The sequence below is a fragment of the Melanerpes formicivorus genome, unplaced genomic scaffold, assembly GCF_026170545.1.
Source record: "Melanerpes formicivorus ecotype bairdi unplaced genomic scaffold, bMelFor1.0.p_v2 SCAF_35, whole genome shotgun sequence".
Classification (NCBI taxonomy): domain Eukaryota; kingdom Metazoa; phylum Chordata; class Aves; order Piciformes; family Picidae; genus Melanerpes; species Melanerpes formicivorus.
In genome coordinates, this window is record NW_027142387.1 from 7,395,897 (window position 1) to 7,415,301 (window position 19,405).

At 44.5% G+C, this 19,405-nt stretch overlaps 1 protein-coding gene across 13 annotated transcripts in view; it reads left to right on the forward strand.

Annotated features, from left to right (window-relative positions):
* Window positions 1–19,405, forward strand: part of DYNC1I1 (dynein cytoplasmic 1 intermediate chain 1) — a 203,899-nt gene that overhangs the window by 178,320 nt on the left and 6,174 nt on the right. For all 13 annotated transcript variants that reach the window (XM_068157059.1, XM_068157058.1, XM_068157057.1 and 10 more), the window contains 2 exons: window positions 433–573; window positions 7,134–7,259. In XM_068157059.1, coding sequence (XP_068013160.1) covers window positions 433–573; window positions 7,134–7,259 — 267 coding nt within the window. The remainder of the gene's footprint in view (window positions 1–432; window positions 574–7,133; window positions 7,260–19,405) is intronic.

The window sequence follows — 19,405 nt, forward strand, 5'->3', positions numbered from 1 at the left end:
GCCGCCCGCGGTGCGCGGAAGGGCCGCGGAGGGCACCGCGCCGCTCCCCGCCGCTCTCACGGTCCTTCATCGCGGGCGACCGCAAGCGCGGTTGGCTGGAGCGGGCACAGCGGTGCCTGGGTGCCGGCCTCCCGCACCACCCCCTCTCGCCGCCGGAGTGCTGGGCGGCAGCGGGAGAGGCCGCGGGCGCTCTCCCCGCGCTCCCGCCTCCCCGTCCCCCGCGAGTCCCACCCAGCTCACGCCGGGCATTTCATTTATCCCACCGGACAGTTGTTGCCCCATTAAAGCGCAAGCCACACCCTTCGCCAGGACCTTTCATCTGGGGAAGTTTTATGACACTTTGTAAATGTGCAAAGTTTTTAATTAGACTCGCCAGACAGCCCCGGGCAGCACTAGCGCCACGAAGTCTTCATGCTTCTCTCTGCTTTACAGCACAACAAGCCGCTCTACTCCTTTGAAGACAATGCCGACTATGTCTACGATGTCATGTGGTCGCCAGTGCATCCCGCGCTCTTCGCCTGTGTGGACGGGATGGGGCGCCTGGATCTGTGGAACCTGAATAACGACACCGAGGTGAGGCGGCCCGACGGCGGCCGGTGACTGGGAGGCGAGGGCGGGCGGCGGGCTGCCGGGAGAGACCTTAACCCTGTGAGGGCCGGGGGCGCTGGGCTGGCCCTCAAGGCGCGGGGAGCTCGGCGTCGGCCGCCACCCGCGCCCCGGGGCGCGGCGGGGAGGGCAGGTCCCGCCGTCGGTTGCTCCTGACCGCCCCCCTCTCCCGCCCGCCTTTCTTCCCTTCCTTCCCTCCCGCCCACCTTCCTCCCGCCCTCCCGGCGGGCCTGCTGCCGCTGCTGCTCTGGGATACCTGTCAAGGATGGGGAGGGTCTACTCCGGCACCCCCGGCGGAAAGCCAACACAAATAAAACAGCCGCGGTGCCGACTCGGGAGAAGGAGGCTCCCTCCTGTCTCTGTTATGTTAAGGTGCGCTTTTAAACCACACCCGTTTTGTAGTGTTTTGGGGTTGTTTGGGTTTTATTACTGTTATTTCGCCCCCACCTGTTTCTAACACAACATGTTTCAGACACGTTTTCCATGCATCCTGATACTCAGGACGTCACCTCTTGCCAGCTCTCCCCTTGCTGAGGTGGTCACCCCTTGGCATCCCTTCTCTTGCTGAGCAGGTCACCCCTCAGTCAGCTCTCCCCTTGCCCAGGAGGTCACCCGTTGTCAGCCCTCCCCTTGTTCAGGTGGTCATCTCTTGCCAGCCCTCCTCTCATTTAGGTAGTTACCCCTTGTCAGCTCTCCCAGGGCTCAGGTGGTTACCCCTCCACAGCCCGGCCACAGCCACCACAGGCCTGTCAGCACTCCCACCTGCAGTATGGGCAAGGGTGCTGGGCAGCTCATCTCCAAGCCTCCTGTACTCTAGAGGTGTTTTGTGTCTGAGTAGGAGAGTTCATTCCTCTTTGTACCTGTTCTCTGAATCCTCTGGGGATTACAACTTGCAAGCCCCATACCCATGAGTCTTCCTTCCCCTCCAGTCAGAATCACTTGAATTTTTTAAGCACACAGCATCTCTCTCACATGTTATTTGTGATTTTTATACCCTCTCTTTTAAAACTTACTGAGAAAGCTAAAGGCACAAATACAAATGAAAAGCAGCAAGTTTTCCTTCCGTTGCTGCTACCTAGTAGCGGGGAGCACTGGGGAGGAAACATTGTACGTTTGAGTTTCCCTGGCACGAAAAGATCACTCAGGTTGCTTTTTGCAAAGACTGAGAATGGCAAATACCGTGGTTTTTAAAAAATAATGTTCTAGACATGACAAGTACCCTTTCCTACTGCTACTATTTCAGATTAAAACCAAAACAAAACCCTGCAGATTTATATCGACGCTGTTTCTTTCTGCCTCTCAATTTCCCCTAAAAAATGGGCTTGCGAAAACCTGTCATGTTGCTTGAGGTCAGTTGTAGATGGCCAGCAATCATTATTCAGCATAAAAATCAAAATATTTTTCCCCAGCTGAAGCCTTGCCTATATTTACTTAATGTTATGTAAAATTAGGAACAGACTATTAAAAAAAAAAAAAGGTCAGTTTCTTTTTATTTCCAAAAACCAGAAGACCAAAGAGCAAGCTGCAGTATTTCCCCCCCATACAGCCTGTTTTTTTACAGTTTGTGGGGTTTTTTGGTTTTGTTTTAAATTAGTTTGATCATTAAATATTTCTTTCATGTATACATGCTATACATTTCAGACAGAGTAAAATATGGGCACAGTTTATGGCTTCCAGTGAGTGGTGCTTGCCATAAATAAGCATAGACAGGTAAGAGGAACCAGCACCGGGCACTGCATTGTCAAGGGGAGCAGCGAGGCCTTTTGAAGTGCGGGGAGCAGGAAGCAGCACAGCCTTTTTAATTAGAGCACATACAGCTGGAGGATATACAGGAGGAGGCTCCTCAGAATATTTTTTGGGAAGGGAGGGACATATCCTTCAGGTGTTCTCATTAATGCAGGCTTAAACACAGAGCATAAACCCCAGCATTTTAAGGAAAAAAAAAAACCCACCACCTTTCTCCTCACATACCAGGGCTGCAATCCTGCCCTGCTTGAGATCAACTGATGTTCTGCCATTTAGCTCAGTGAAAATATAATTTCTTTTAAAAAAAAAATGAAAAATTAGTATGGCCTGCTTGATCCCATTCCCATCAATATTAAGGCTGTACAGAGAGAAGTGCTGATGTGTGTTCTGTATGTTTACATATAAATACATAGCAACATTAGGGAAAAAAAAAACCCAAGCTCAGTCCGACTTTGCTTGCAAGTCCATCCTTGATTTGACAAATTATTTTCATTTTGAGAGGTCAAAATCAGCTCTGGTGTAAGGATTAGGCTAGAATTATTTCTGTGCTATCCGAGCTTTGTATTTCTGTGAGAACTGAATTTGGGTCTCTGGAGTCAGAAATAACCGCTTGGTTTCCTTCCTGAGTCCTGAGGAAACAAATGTTTTAAGTCTCTGTCAGTGATAAGCTGGCAGATTGTGGCTGGATGTGCGGTTTTGTTGTGCGGGAGGAGCAGCGCTGAGAGAGAGAAGCGTAAGCAGTTCCTGTAAACACTGTAACTGGGAGTGATCCTTGTTTGCTTTTACCAGCTCTCTGGTAGGTGATAATGAGTTTATAATTTTCAAGATTTCTCTAATTGATGATGCCATTTAAGTCTGCACTGCCCTTTCTCTTTTTTCCAGCCCCCTCCCCCCGGGAAAAAGTCCTTGTCAGCGTTATTGTAATGAGAAATCTTCCAACACTTATTTCTTAGATCATTATTGCTTTTAGATTTCAGAGATGGCAAAGTATTTGTGAAGACAGTAGGAAATGGTATGAAAGTGTTTAACTGGCTGTGTAAGAGCGAGGTGTTATTGTTATTAATGAGACCTGGTTTTGTTTAATTGGGGGTTAGTTATTATTTTTTAAACCAATTCAGAAGACACCTGGGTTTAGTTGCAAGATGCCACCTTCAGATTTTTGAGCTATAACACATTTTGCACTGGTGTTATTCCCCAGATTTAGTCACAACATTTCTCCTGAGGGCTAGGTGCTCTCTCATCAGAATAACACGGTTGTATCACAGACTTAAACAATCTAACTATTCTCAAAGTAGCAAAGAGAATGTGTGTGCTTCGTGTTGCTCTGTGGACACCAGAAGCTGGTTTTGTGTTAGCAATGGAGGTCAGCACATTTTATTTTATGTTTCATAAATGAATAGGGGGCGAAAATGAAAAGAAAAAAAAAATACTCCTTGCCTACTCCTGATTTCTTTTCCCAACTGAATATTATTTTATGGAGGTGTGTAGTGAGATTTTGCAGATGGATTCAGGATCCTAAATGCCAGTTTTTTACCTTTGTGTCCCTAACATTTCTCTTTTTTATCAAAGCTGGAGAAAATCTCTAGGTTATTGATGAGTCCTGTTTATGACCCTGGTATTAAACCGGCACTCAAACCTGCTCGTTTCTGCTGTGCTCTAACCCATTCAGATGTTTCCTGGGTTGTTTGCTTTTTGTTTTTGGGTTTTTTTTTGCATGCCATTCCTTGGCTTTCAAAGCATGAACACGGTGTCTGTTTCTAGAAGCAGGCAACAGATATATTTGCAAGCAGGTTTTGACACTCTGTAGGTAATAAAAGTGAAAAAACCCCAAACCCTGAAAGGAATATTCTTATGGTGCGGCTCTTGTCCTGACTGCTGCTTCCTTCCTCTGCTACCTGCTAAAACTGCATCTCCAAAACGCTACAAAATGGGGCAAGCACCAACTTCAGGAGACTTTTGAAAAGTATTTCAAATGTGATTAAGAAAAAAACCCCAAAACAAAACAAAAACCCCCATAATGCTGCTATTAGCAAATAAATTCTTCTCTCTGAAATCTAAAATGGGCATGTGTAATTGAATCTATCACTACTGAGAGCAGGCAAAGCTATTTTAAGATCCTCTGGTTTGACTATAGTGGAGAAAAAGATATTTTGGTGTTTTTTTTTTTTTAGATTTTCCAAGCCTGTTTCACCACTGCCTTTTTATTTGGGTAGATAATTTTGTGGAAGAGTAACAGTAGTTGACAAAACCATCAGGTTTTGGGGAAAAAAAGCACGGTTTGTGGTCTTGTGTCTGTGGCATTGGGTAGTGCTTATTTTCCTGTGGAACACTGAAAGAATGCTGTTTGAACAGAAAAAAAAAGATGAACCACCTCAGCCCCAGCCTCCTGAGTTATGTCTTCTGAAGGATTTGGTGACAATTCAGTGCCTCCAATATATGCTGTGTCTAGTTGTATGTGAAACAAGTATCTGTGACCTACAGCTTGCTGAGAAACGTAGCTGCTCGGTGGCTTAGTACTCTGAAATGTGGCATTTAGTTCTTCTTTGAAGAAGCCCCTTTCCAAATGTGATGAAATTAATTTAGGCTGGAATTGAAATGGTCTCTTTGATTTTGTATTTTTTAAAAGATTTTTTAGGTTATTTAATTTAACCTTTTTGTTGTTGGTGTTTTTTTAAGAAATCAGTGATCACAGGAGTCAAACTTGCTCATTTTCCACTGATTTTATCATGGATCAGTGACCTTGTGTCAGGTTTGGGACACTGACTCTCGCCCACTAAGCTGTAGCAGACTCGAGGCAGGAGTGGGAGCATGCCAGCTTTTTTGGGTAATAACTTGCCTGGGATAGGACCTTGCACAATAGGGAGATGAGTCCAGTAGCTTATTTGCATTTGAATGACTTTTGAAGGGGGTGAGAATGGTATCTGCTTTCTCTTTGCTCTCCAAAACTGTTTCTTCATCATTCTGCAAAAAAAAATCCTCTTGCATTTCACTTTGGGTGCTCAGAATGCTATGGGAAGCCCTTTGCAGAAGCTGTGCTTTAGCTTGGCAGGCTCATTGTGCTCCAGGTGCCACTTTGGTTGTGCAGCCTTGTGTCAGGGTCAGTGAGGAGGAGGAGGAGCTGGGAGTCTCCAGGAAAAAAAGAGCAAAGCAAGTAGCCCTGCTGCCCAGTCCTTGTCCTGCTGCTGGTGTGGCTGCACACATGCTGCAGCATAAGGAGAGGCTTGGGAAGCCTGCAAAGGTTCAGCTTCCTACTGTCACTCATCTTGTGTGACATGATGAAGGCATCTGAGCTGAAGAGAAGGAGGTTGGCATGGGAGTTGTACAGTGCTTGGTTTAAAATTATTTTTCTCCTGAATCTTTGGGCCTATTTCACAACTACAACATAAAAGCTGCTGCCAGGGAACAGAGATGAAAGCAGCAAAACACTGGGTATTTTAATTGTGCCCATTTGGTCCTTCACACCAGGCTCTAATACCACCTTCAGGTTGCTTTATTTCTGCTTATGCTGCATTGTGCTGACAACGAGTACAGGAGTACCTGTCATTCCTCCAGAGACAGCCTGGACTCTGATGTCCAACTCTTCTTGCTTGGAGAGTGACAGGACAAGGGGTAATGGCTTCAAACTGGAAGAAGCTTGACTGAGATGAGACATGAGGAAACAATTCTTGGCCCTGAAGGTGGTGAGGCACTGCAACAGGTTGTCCAGAGGATTTGTGGAAGCTCCAAGCCTGGAAGTGTTCAAAGCCAGGTTGGATGAGGCCTTGAGCAATCTGGTCTAGTAGGAGATGACCCATTAAAGCTAAAAAGCCTTTCTGGAAGACCATCATGTCAAGCTTTAGGCTCTTACTAAAGGTGGCTGGGTGGAGCACTAGCAGACTTGCAGATTACCATCATCTGTCATATGAGGTGACCTAAATCAACTGAGTGATCCACCTATCTGGGACAAACACCCACACAGCTCTCCTTCCTGCAGCATCTTTTGATGCCCTCATTCCAGCACAGATTACAAATGCTTCTCCTAAGATCCTGTTCATTGCTTTATTCATCCCACACATTAACCAGAGTCTTTATGTATTCTTGTGCATCACCTGTTAAGTTGGTTGACTTGGTGCTGGGAGGGGGGGGGGTGGTGGAATTTAGACAGTATCCAGGTGTATTTAAAGCAGAAGAACTCTCCTGGGGATGTAAAAGAATTGTGGGAATATGTTGTAGGAGTTCCTAAATGTCAGGTCAGCTCTTCTCACTACTGCTGGATCCTTGCTCTGAAGTGATTAGCTCAGGATTTTCTGCTCTAATACCTAAGTTTTAACCTCTGCATCTAGCTGCAGAGGTGAGTATGGATTTAAAGGGTGAGTCAGCATAAACACAGGGATGTGTCTGCTGACCCTCAGGTTATCTGGGTCTGAGCCAGGGGCCAGGAGCCAGGCCAGGACTGAAGCCAAGTTGGTTCTTGGTCATAAGAAACTGACTTTCTCAACGGAAGCAGATGTGGTTTTGTGTGCCTCCAAGGTTAAGGGGGGAAAAAACTATTTCATTTACTGCCCTTTACAGTGGAAAACTCTTCCCTGCTCATTCCAGGCAATCTCTTACTCTTTCCTCCTTTTAGCACATGTGATTGAAAAAACAATGAACTCTTTTTTGTGCTTCCCCTGATGACTGTTCTGTGTTACTTCCAGCAACACCAAGGCACTTCTGACTCACTCAGCTAAGCAGGATATTCAAAACTGACCCCTGGGTTTGCAGACAGCCTGATTTTAATGTCCTTCTTGTTGTTTTGACAGGTTCCCACAGCCAGTGTCACCATAGAAGGAGCTTCTGCCCTCAACCGTGTGCGCTGGGCCCAGGCTGGGAAGGAGGTAGCAGTTGGTGACTCAGAAGGCCGCATATGGATCTATGATGTTGGAGAGGTAATGTTGTTTGGCTCCTAGAGAATGCCACATCCACCTCTGAGACAAGATCATGTGTCGTATGTAACACGTGAGCAGGACACCTCCAAAGAGGAAGCCAGATTTCTTTCAGTGGAATCCCCTTTGATTCTAGGTTGCCAACAGTGTGTTAGTCTTCAAGCTATCATGGTAAAGAGTTAACTAGAGAGAAAAGTCTTCTTTGAAAGTTTTGTGTGTTTTAAAATTGGTTTTAATGGTTCTATGGGCACAATTGAAAAAAAGAGGAAAACAGAGGTGCAAAAAGCAGCTGCATTGTTCCAAAGTTGGTCCTGAATTGTTCACCCTTTATATTCCAATGTCTTATATTTCATGACTGGCTTAGTCATAAAAGCTGGTGAAGGGCCTTGAACACAAGTCTTACAATAAACAGCTGAGGCAACTGGGGCTGCTTACCCTTTAGAAGAGGAGGCTGGGGGGAGAGAGACCTCATCACCCTCTACAATTACCTCAAAGGAGGTTGGAGTGAAGTGGGGGTTGGTCTCTTCTTGCAGCAAGTGACAGGACAAGAGGAAACAGGCTCAAGTTGTGCCAGGGAAGGTTCAGGTTGGATATTAGGGAAAACTTCTTTGCAGAAAGGGTTCTCAGGCATTGGAACAGGCTGTTCAGAGCAGTGGAGGGGTCACCATCCCTGGGGGTATTAAAAAGATGTGTGGATGTGTTGCTCAGGGATGTGGTTCAGTGGTAATGGCTTAGCAGTAGTGGTGGTATTGTGAGCTCTAGGTGAGCAGCTGGACTTGGTGATCACAGAGGTCTCAGAGGTCTCTTCCAACCTCAACAGTTCTATGATTCTATGGTTTGTTTTTTCTTAACGAGATGTGTACAGAATACTAAATAACTCTGAATATGTGCAAAAGTCCTAGCAGGTGGAAATGAGAGGTGTCACTGGGGGGGATGGTGCTGAGAAGTAGCAGGGTGCGTGTTCTCTGTCTAAGGCTGCTTTCAATTCACTCTGCTACATCTTATGAAAACCACCTGAACTGCAGCCTGTTTATCACTGGTGGGATCGACTTTGTTGAGGAGTGTGGCATGGAGCCTTCTGCTGGCATTGCATGCCCTTGGAAGAGTGAAAGGGTGAATCTCTGAGCAATCAGCTTTTATGTGGAGAATTTGTTTTCCATCATTATCTGTGATAGGATACTGAGATATCAATCTCTACACGGTAGGGAAACATTATAGAATACGCACAGAATTATCTGTAACTCTCATAAAGCGATTTCATGGCCCGCAGCAAGATTACTTGTGCATGACTCATGTTTTTGGATTGCTTTCACTTGTGCAGGAGTTGCCTTTCCTCAAAAATGTTTGCTGAAACTTCTCTCTCTATTGTTAGCATAATTTCTGAATTGTCTGAGGTTGCTGTGTTCAGATTTCTGCTGTGACACTGGCAGGTCAGGCTGTTTGTATTTAGTTTTTCATTTTTCCATGATTGTTCTGAAAAGGTGTTTTTTTTTCTGTCTTCCAAATGATATGACAGGCTGTGGAAATGTCTTTGATGACAGCACAATCTGATCTTGCCTGGCAGTCTAGACAGACTGCAGAAATGTCTCTTTTTGCATATCATGCACCAAAACATTCATAGGATTGTTTATCCATGCAAACTCACCCAGAAGGAAATAGATTTTGTGTTCTGAGCAGAAGAGGCAATATTTAAGTTTTTGGCCTTTCCTCTCAGACTTCACCTTGCAAAATGAGTCACAGCGATGCATTCAGATCACAAAGAGAGACTTGCAAAGAAAAGGAGAGTAACTGAGTAGTATTTATTTGTGTGAGTCCAGATCAGTGTTCAGCTTCATGGATATTGCATGCCCTGCCCATGCAGAGCCCCAGCATCTCCAGCCAGCTCCATCCACACTTAAGCAAACAGATGGATGTCCATCCACATGAGTGCTGACAGGTCCTGGGCCATTGCAACCCCTCCTCCTCTTCCATAATGAATGAAGGAGCTCATTAACTTGTTGCCTGGTTCCTTTTGGCAGCATCAGACTCTGCATTAATCAGTGTACCAAATTTAGGAGAGGTGCTCTGGACTGCAACAACTTCAGATGCTGCTGGGCTGTTAGCAGCCTTTTCTGGTTTAAAAAAGAAGGGTGCTCATATATATTCTCCAGCACAAGTCTTCTCACTATAAAGCCTTAAGTGAGATGCAGAAATACTTTTGCATCTCTAGAGGCTGGAACTGAGGGCTTCTACAGTGAGTAACAGCCTCTCCAGTCATTAGGAGTCTGTACCAATCCAGTTTTTAGTTCTGTTGTCTAGTCATGGTCTTTATGAGCCAAGAAATGGCAGAAAGATGGAAAATATGGCAGGGTCCATGACCAGGTAGTTAAGAATAAGGGTCAGATTTTTCAGTTAGGCCATCTAATGTTATTTCCTTAGAATATGTAGTTTTAGTTGTTTGATTTTTGGCATGGTGTCTGAAAAGAAGTGAACACGTTCATTTTCACAGCGAGGGGTCTATTTTCTCCTCAATGCTGTGCTTTATGCCCATTAGCCTTAATGGGAGTCACACACACACTTCCAGGGGAGGGAAGACTTCAACAGGCCGACAGAGATGTGCTCTTGTGGATCAGTAACCACTGATTTAAAGACTGAATTATGAAATGAAGTAAAAAAACCCAACCAAAGAGACAGAAACATGTTTGTTTTGGTGTGATGGGACCTTAAAGCTGTATGAGTTAACCAGAGGATATAACCAGTCATTGTAAATGCACTTGACTCTCTGTCAGATCTAAATATTCAAACCTCTGCTGCTCTGGCAGTTGAGATGTTATTATTGTGGTAGCGTGTCTAACCTATTTTAGTTTCTGTGGGCTTATTTACTGGGCGGCAAAGGTTCTGTGGTATGGTGGGAGCTGATTTGAACAGAGCATGGACCACTGCCTATAGATTTATTCACCTGTCCAGATGATTGATAGTGAGTGCTAACTGCATGTCTTTCCTGTAGATACATTTTCTAGAAAGCTTGCTCCTGTTCTGCATGCTTCAGTGAGGTTACACAGTTGCTACTGTCACAAATATTCTCTAACAACCATCTTTGTTGCTTACCTGGCTTACTGAGAATGAATGCTCTTTGCACCTTTGGTTGTGAAAGAAACAGCTTCACATCCACCTTCCATTAGTTCTTTTTCCCTTTTGTCCCTGTTAATCTCTTCCAGGCCACAGGCTTGCACTGTGAATAAATAGATAGAAAGTGTAGATCAATGATTTCTTATATGATTGTAATAAAAGCTAAAAAGTAAGTTTGCAGCATAGGACAGGAGAGTTGGAAACTGTCATCACAAGGAGTCATTACTGTACAGGATTTTGTTAAACCAGTTACAGGAGAAACTATTGCATCTCTTTCAGCTATCTGAAAGATCACCATTCTGGTCATGCTTTTAAAGGGCAATCAGTGTGACAGGTAGAACTGGAGAGAAGGAAGAAAAGGTCTTTCCCCAGACCTTCCAGGAAGGCTGGCCTTGCCAAAGCAAGCAATTAGGTGGGATTCATTACACAGTTATTCCCTCTGCCCTTGTTTCCTTGCAGTGGAATCAGAATGGTGTTGATGTTCATGGGGCTTTGATAGAATCATAGATGGCAGCAGCTGGAAGGTACCAGACTTCGCTAGGTTTCAGAGTCAGTATCTCCTCAAGCTCTTTTCAGGTTGCTGTGTTAGCTGCTGATGCATTTCCCATTTGCTCCATGATGGGTATCAATGCTTTATGTCATCTTCAAGTGCATGACCAGTGAAGGACAAACTGGCAGCTGCCTGAAATATGTGGATGAAGTGGTACAGTAAGGAATATCCCACTGGTGCCTAGAAAATAATTTCCTTTAGTTTGAGCAGCCTTTAACAGGTCCTCTGGGATTCTCAGGTTTCAAGTCAGGGAGGAATGCATATTTGTGAGCAGCTCTCACATTCCAGCATGGCTACTGAGTCACTTGATTTTCTGGGTAGAGTGGGAAAGGTTTAGAGTCATAGAATCACAGAACCATTTTGGCTGGAAAAGACCTTTCAGATCATCCAGTCCAACCATGTTCTAACTCTACCAAGTAAGGAGCTAAACCATGTCCCTCAGCACCACATCTCTGCCTCTTTGAAACATCTCCAGGGATAGGGATCCAACCACCTGTCTGGGGAGCCTGCTTCAGGCTTTGAGAACCCTTTCAGTCAAGAATTTTCTTCCAATATCCAAATGTAAACCTCCCCTGGTGCAACTCAAAGCCATTTCCTTTTGTCCTACTACGTGTTACAGCAGAGAAGAGACTTACACCTACTTCACTCCACTCTCCTTTCAGAGAGTTGTAAAGACCCAGGTCTCCCCTCAGCCTCCTTTTCTTCAAACTAAGCAACCCCAATTCCCTCAGCTGCTCCTCACCAGCCATATTCTTCAGACCCTTCACCAGCTTCATCGCCTTCTCTGGACCTGCTTCAGGACTTCAGTGTCTTTCTTTTAGTGAGGTTGGTATTTTGCACTCCAGTCTTCAGATCCCTGTGTTTCACTATAGATACCATATGGAAAACACATCCAGCATCTCTTTCATGCTGTTAAAACCTGCTGTAGCCCAGAGAAAGAGACACAAACCCTAGTTTTGTGTCATGTGCTTATCCATCTGGATTTTCCAGTAGATCTGCTTCTGCCATCATAGAGCTCCTGTAGACCATGTATTGAGTTAGGAAAGGAGGGGCTTTTTGCCACAGAAGCAGAGTGGAGACTCTTCATAAAATACTGTATTTTAAAACCTGTGTTGAGTTACAGGTGTTCATGGACCACGGAGAATTGGCTCACACACATATCATGAATGCAAATTTGAGCAAATAGAGAAGGGGTTGTGCTTACAACCAGGTTTTCCTCCAACGTGCTCAAAGAATTTAAGAAGCATATTTTAACAAAGCAGAATCTCTTCAGAATTGTTGACAATGTAAAGTGCCTAAGGTTTTGATGTGCTTCCCTTCTGCCCTCAATTTTATAATCTTCAGTCTTGAGAGACTTTTAAAACTGGGAGCTCTTCAAGATGACCAAATAAAACCTCCATTTTTTTTACTTGAATAATATCTGAAATGTTGAACAGAACAAGCTCTCTGTCCCTTGCTGTTTGAACTTGGACTGATACAGCCAGTATCCACAAAGGGATTTTTGAAGTAGGTTAAATAAGAACTCCCTAATGAAAAAAATACACTAGTTTGAAATCAGTCAATTTAATTACTGTGGTTTATGAAGGCCATTACCCATTGCTGATTACTAGGGTGATAAAATCTGTAAGCTTTGGTAGCCTCCATAGGGGGTGAGCTGATCTAAGTAGAGCAAAGTCCAGTCATTATCACCCTAAATACTTGTGTTTCTCATTACAATATTCATTACTTTAGGTTACTCTGAATGCTTTGAGGTCTTTATGTAAGCACTGGTTTATTCTCCTGCAGAAAAACAATGTTGTTATAAGTTAAAAGCCAAGCATTTATGTACTTTTACAGTTTAAAACAGGGCTTGGCTACATCCAGACATAGAAATGTGTCCACTTCTGCCTCTGAGTACCTCTGTGCACTCCTGCTCCTGGCTGGATCGTTGGTGTGGTTGTGCTAGTTGATAAAAATGGGAAAGGTTCTGAGTTACTTTCTTCTCTCAGTCTGTTTTGATAGCTAAGTAAGTTGGAAACCTGTGTTCCTAGTAATGATCTTGATTAGAGAAGTACTTTTCAAGAGGGAAAACAGCCACAGTGTACTGAGCCTCATGTACTCAACACTGTCGAGGCCACACCTTGAGTCCTGGGTTCAGTTTTGGGGCACTTGCTCCAAGAAAGACATTGAGGTGTTGGAGCAGGTCCAGAGAAAAGCAATGAAACTGATGAAGGGTCTGGAGGACAGGGCTGGTGAGGAGCAGCTGAGGGAACTGAGGTTATTTAGTCTGGAGAAGGCAGCGGCTGAGAGGAGATCTACTTGCTCTCTACAACTCCCTGAAAGGAGGTTGGAGTGATGTGGGTGTTGGTCTCTTCCTCTTAGTAACAAGTGATGCGGTGCTGAGGGCCGTGGCTTAGCCCTAGACCTGGTAGAGTTAGAGAATGGTTGGACTCAATGATCTGTAAGGCATTTTCCAGCCAAAAGGATTCTGTGGTTCAATGATCTGACTCATCTGATTGACCAGCCTTGGGGGCTGGAGCTGTTTCCCTACAGTGCTAGTCTAAGGCCTTGCCCTTTCCTTCCCTGTCACCTCTTGAAAATCCTGCAGCATTGCTGCCTCTCTGCTCATTTCAGTCACCTTCTTTGTGGCCTTCTGACTTTATAAAACTTCAAAACCACTTTCTCTCTTGTATAAAAACATGTATTTTTTAAATGTACCAGTGAGAGATGTGGATCTGGGCTACTGGAAGAGCAGAAATAATGAAGAACTTGGTGTGACTAGCTAAGGTTATCTGAGCCTGGTGGTGATATGGATGGTTCATGTACTTAGAGATAGAGGAGTGCTCGGGGCCAGAGAGGGAGAACTGGTGAAGCTGAGGACATGCTGCCACTATCACATGGCTGCATGCTGGCCATGGATTTGAGCCAAAGATTAGAAGAATATTGAAGCTGCAGAGCAGGTAGGGCCAGTGGGACAAACAGCCTCTGGAAGTGGCACCTGTAAACAGGATTTTGTGATGTGCTTGTGTGTGACACAGCAGTGGGTCACACCTGGCCCATAGGGTCACCCCTTTACCTGTGCCAGGAGGTACACTCACCCTTGGTGACAGAGCTTCTTCTCTTTCAGTATACATCTAACTGAACATGGAATTCCACTTCTGGTTTAATCTGACTTGTTGAAACTACAGAAGGAACTACCAGATGTTTAATGAAGATGTCCTCTCTTTTGTTGATTAGAGAGTGGAATCAAATGGACATGAGTGAAAACAGACAGGGAGGAGGAGGAACAAATCATCATCCTAAAAAATTGATTGATTCTTTATCCTCACCTTCCAGTTGTTTCTCATGAATTATGTCAGTAGTTCTCCAGAGGCAGCTGACTAGCTCCCTGGAAAATGTAATGGGGGTAAAAAGACAGGAGTTTCCACTATGATACAAACATCTTTTATAAGATTCCTCAAGTCCTCATCATGTGAAATAAAAAGCTTTAAGAAAACCAGTCAACCAACCAACAGAAAGCTGGCTCCAGTCCCTTTTGATTCCTTGGCACACCACTTGTAAAGCCGAAGTGTGTTTCCTTTTCCCTTGCAAAGGCCCAGATCCTCCCCCTGCAGAGAGGATCAGAGGGAACAAGCTACATGTGACAGGAGTTAATCATGTAGCTTAATGCACTATTACAAGGCACTCAGATAATGAAGTGATGAGAGCAGCAGAAGAGAAGCTGTAAGAGATCAGTCCCCTTCTGCAGGAGGGGGAGCAAGGAGAGCTGGATGTGGCAATCTTCCTGACAGTATTTTCCTGCTGAGCTGGGAAACACTGTAAAGGGCAGGAGAGAAGGGAGAAAGGCAAGCTCCAGACTGGACATACCAGTCCCTCCACTGTACATTTTAGCACATCAGCTCTACCAGTGGCTTTACTCCTGGCTCCTCAGTTACTGCTTCTCCTGAAAACCTTTCATGAGGCTTAGTGGAAAAGATAATCTGGGTCCAGGCTTTCTGTGGTCTTTGTAGATGAGGCAGTGGAAGCTGAGGCAGTGGAAGCTGAGCCAGTGCTTTAGCTGGTCTGCCCAGGAGGGTTGTGGATACCCCTTCCCTGAAGGTGTTCAAGGCCAGGCTGGATGAGGCCTTGAACAATCTGGTCTAGTGGAAGGTGGGGTTGGAACTAGGTATCTCTAAGGTCCCTTCCAACTCAAATCATTCCATCAATCTGTGAATCTTGGCCCTGCATCCTGATCCTCCCCCAGTGTTCAGAGCTGAAGTCACTACATGCTAACAGTGTCTCAGAGTATGTATTTTAAATAACTAGCTAGTCTGTTGGGTGATAATTCCTCTGAAAGCTTTTACCCCCTTTATGATGTGCAAAGAAGTGTAACTGAAAAATGTTCATAGCTTTAAGTAACAGACAGGGCAAAGCACCCAATGCAAAATTCAGTTCTGAGCTCAGTGTGTGTGCAGCAGTTTGCAAATTTCATTGACATTCATGTGTTATCATTCTGCATTTCTGAAGCAAGAGCTGCTTTGTGTAATTAATTTTCTTCGTGATGCTTCTGTGGTTTCAACCTGTCACATCCAGAGGCAGTTTTCATTCTGAGAATCCTTAACTACATTTTCAATCCTTCTTTTTTTTTGGTAATGATTTGCAAAGTGGTCTGTGTTTTGAAGAACTATTTAATTCATGACTTGGAAAGTAACAGTTAAACCTAAAATATCAACTGAGGATAACTCTAGGCCTTAATACATCCTCTTCAGTGGCTAAAATTTCATATTCAGTGCTTAATTTAAATGTGAAATGTATCCTTCGGTGCCTAGAGTGATGGAAAAAAGTCTGTCTGAAATGAAAACAAAACCCCAACAAAACAAACCCCCTGCTATTTCATGGATGAGCTTTTGCTGCTAATGGAACGTGTGCAAAATCTCAGGGAAGGCAGCAACTCTGCTGCAAACCAAAAAACCTTTGTGCAGTTCGTAAGCTGCTTTTGGTGAGAGGCCATTTGCCAACTGGGAGCCAGAAAGCCGTGGCAAAAGTCCTTCACAGTTCCTGTTCTGCCAGATTTCTTGGCATGAATCATGGCGTGGACGTGGCTGGCTCGGTTTGGAAAGGAAGCAAGCTGTGCTGAAGACACTGTGATTTATTTCTTCCCTAGGGCAATAACCCTTCACTCAGCTGAACTTCCAGGGAGGCACCTCTACCAGCACAGCTGCCCCATAGGCTGAAGCTCTGGTGTTTCAAGGGAAAATGATGGGACAGCTCTTCCAATTAATGTAACTGTCAGTAAAAAAATATGTAGAAAGAGCAGTGGCTCCTTACCTTCCAGTTTTCATCCATTTGGTATTTTTAAGCTTTCTAGTGGAACAGTGAGAACTGATAACAGAATTTGTGAGAATTCTTTCTCTACCAGAATCACAGAATAGTAGGGATTGGAAGAGACCTCTGGAGTTCACCCAGTCCCATCCCCCTGCCAAGGCAGGATCACCTGGAGAAGGTCACACAGGAACACATCTTAGGCAGGTTTTGAATGTCTCCAGAGATGAAGACTCCACAGCCTCTCTGGGCAGCCTGCTCCAGTGCTCTGTCACCCTTAAAATGAAGAAGTTCCTCCTCATGTTTAGATGGAACTTATGTTCATATTGTGCTTGTTACCCCTGAAAAAAAGCCTGGTCTCATCCTTCTGTCACATGGCCTTTAAGTGATCAGCATTGATGAGATCCCCTCAGTCTCCTCTTTTCCAGACTAAAAAGCCCCAATTCTCTCAGTCTTTCCTCATCCACAGTCCCCTCATCATCTTTGCAACCCTTTGCTGCACCCTTTCCACTGAGTCCCTGTCCTTGAGCCGAGGAGCCCAGAACTGGACACAGTATTCCTGTTCTTCTGATCTCTTACCTCCAAGCATTAAACATCCTGAAACTCACAAAAAGAAATGAGAGGAGCTTTCAGTGACTTTGAGAAATGGCAATCAGAGCAGGGCTGGCATCCCTTGGGAGGTGAACGGCAGGCTGCATGCCTCACGGCGTTTCTTAATCAACCTGTAAATTGATATCATTGCAGAAGTGGTGGAAAGGTTGGAACTGTAAGAGCTCTTAGGGCACCACCTCTTTTTGAAGCAAAATTATTAGCTTTTCTGAAGTGTGACAGATGCTCCTTCTGCTCCTGTAGCTGATTAATGATTAGAAATCTCTTTCCTAGGACTTCAGCAGGCCAATAGTCCTTGCCATGGAAGGGATCACTCGAGGAGATCTATAGGAGAGGATCCCCACTGGGAACTGGTGGAAGCACTCTAGTGTGCTTAACAGCCTATAAGCTTATAGCTTCCAGTGTTTCTGTCCAAAATAAGAGGTGATCTAAAGAAACAGAAGTCATCTGCATTTCAGCTTTCAGTCATCTCTTTCAGGACAGCTGGTGATGGCTCAGTGCTTTATCTGCAGTTGATGCCCAGTGCAGCATTTTGATTAATTGAGGAGAGCATAGTCTGCTTCATAGCTTGAGCATCAACACTGGCAAAGGTGCCCAGGGAGGTGCTTGAATCCCCATCCCTAGAGGTGTTTCCAAGAGGCAGTGGTGCTGAGGGACATGGTTTAGTCTTGGTAGAGTTAGAGAAGGTTGGGCTGGATGATCTGAAAGGTATTTTCCAACCAAAACTATTCTCTGATCATTCTTTCTGGTTAATTCAGGACAGCTCTGATATTATATAGGTGGAACTGCAGCACTGTCTGCAATTAAAGATCCTTTCCACTTCCTTCTTTTCTTTTCCATATGCCCTACCAAGTTTTCATTCTTCAGGCTGAAATTTTCCATAATTGGTGTTTGCTTCCAGCACAGGTTTTGTTGTTTCTTACTTTTTTTTCCTCTAAGATTAAAGGCAGGATCATAACACAGAATGAACAGCATGCTCCAACTGAGGGAGTTAGCCTTGTCTTTGACATTTCCTAGCTTTGAAGTGCTTCAGTCTGCAGCCTTCATGTTCTGTGAAGATGCATTTATGTGTCATGTATGTCTAATTCAGGGTCTACACTGCAGGCTGTTCTCCTGTTAGACTGGCATCAAGATGACTGCTGCAGACAAAGAGGATTAAGTTTAGAAAAGAATGAATTCAAATGCTTGAGATCTTCCTATGCAGGCCCTTTCTTCAGTCTATCTTTGCACATTACATATAAATTATTAAAATAACACCATTGTTTGCTTGGTATTCAAAACATAATTTACCATCAACTGTGTCACAACTCAGCAGCTACTGTTCTCCTTAGGAGAAAAAGTCAAAGTTTGCTGCAAATGGATTCAGTTTCTGTTTGAGATTAAGCTTTTTGCCTTTCCCCCCCCCGTCATACAAGCTAATATTTTGTCTTCTTTTTACTATGGCAGCATCAGTTAAATCAGACCCTGCTGGTGAACTGCAAAGAAATAAATCACAACAGACATTAATCTAGATGAGGGCTAAGTAATTAACTTGGTGGAAGGGTGGTGTATAGTGTGTCTGTGGCACTAGACTGACTGCTGTGCATAGAATAAATGCAGTATTTAGGCTGCCTATGGTATTCCACCCCTTCAATTAAGTAAACAAATATATAGAGAGCTACTCTGGAGTGTATCCTTTGTGGTCCCAACACTGTGTCTTATTAAAATCATCTGCAAGCAGCATGCAGGGTTTGAGTTCCTGCCAGTGGTTTCATCCATTGTTAGCAGGGATGCTGGGCTCTCCCAGGAGTTAACGACAGTGGGACTGCAGCTATGTGAAAAGGGTGCTCTTGGTTACTTTGGTGGCCATTTCCTTGCATATTACCTCCCACTTTGTTTCCATCCATGTGTGTGGCACAGGGTGTTGCCTGGAAAAATATAGGCTTTTTCAAGGGAAAAAAAAATACAAAATCCATATAGGTTGAGAAAAATATCAAAGGTGGTCTGTAGTTGATTTGGGGAGGGCAAGAGTGGGGCCAGCAGAGGTGCACGCCTGCCTGCTCTGTGTGTGTGTGCGTATCAAGAGATGCAATATTTACATCTCTGTACCTGTTTGCACCTCAGTGGGAGGGATAAAACATCTGTGGGAGCCAGGAAGATAGGATCCACTGCTGAAAGTGGAACTGTTAATTCTTGTTTGTCATTTGGAAGCATTACAATCCACATTCTGCAAGTGCTCTTTTTTTTTTCCTTTTTAACCCAGAAAACTAACCTGATTCTTTACTCCACTTTCCAGCAGCCACCTTCAGGCAAACCTAGAAGTGGGTAGATTCAGACTGGATGTTAGGAAGAGGTTCTTCACCGTGAGGGTGGTGAGACACTGGCACAGGTTGCCCAGGGAGGTGGTAGAAGCCCCGGCTCTGGAAGTTTTCAAAGTCAGGGTGGATGTGGCTCTGAGCAACCTAATCTTGTGAGGTGTCCCTGCCCATGGAAGGGGGTTGAGACTAGATGACCCCTGAGGTCCCTTCCAACCCTGACAATTCTATGATATTTTGTCATCATTAAAAATAGAATAACTGCATTCAGATGTTAATCCATTGCACAAAGTACTTTGCTTTTTTCA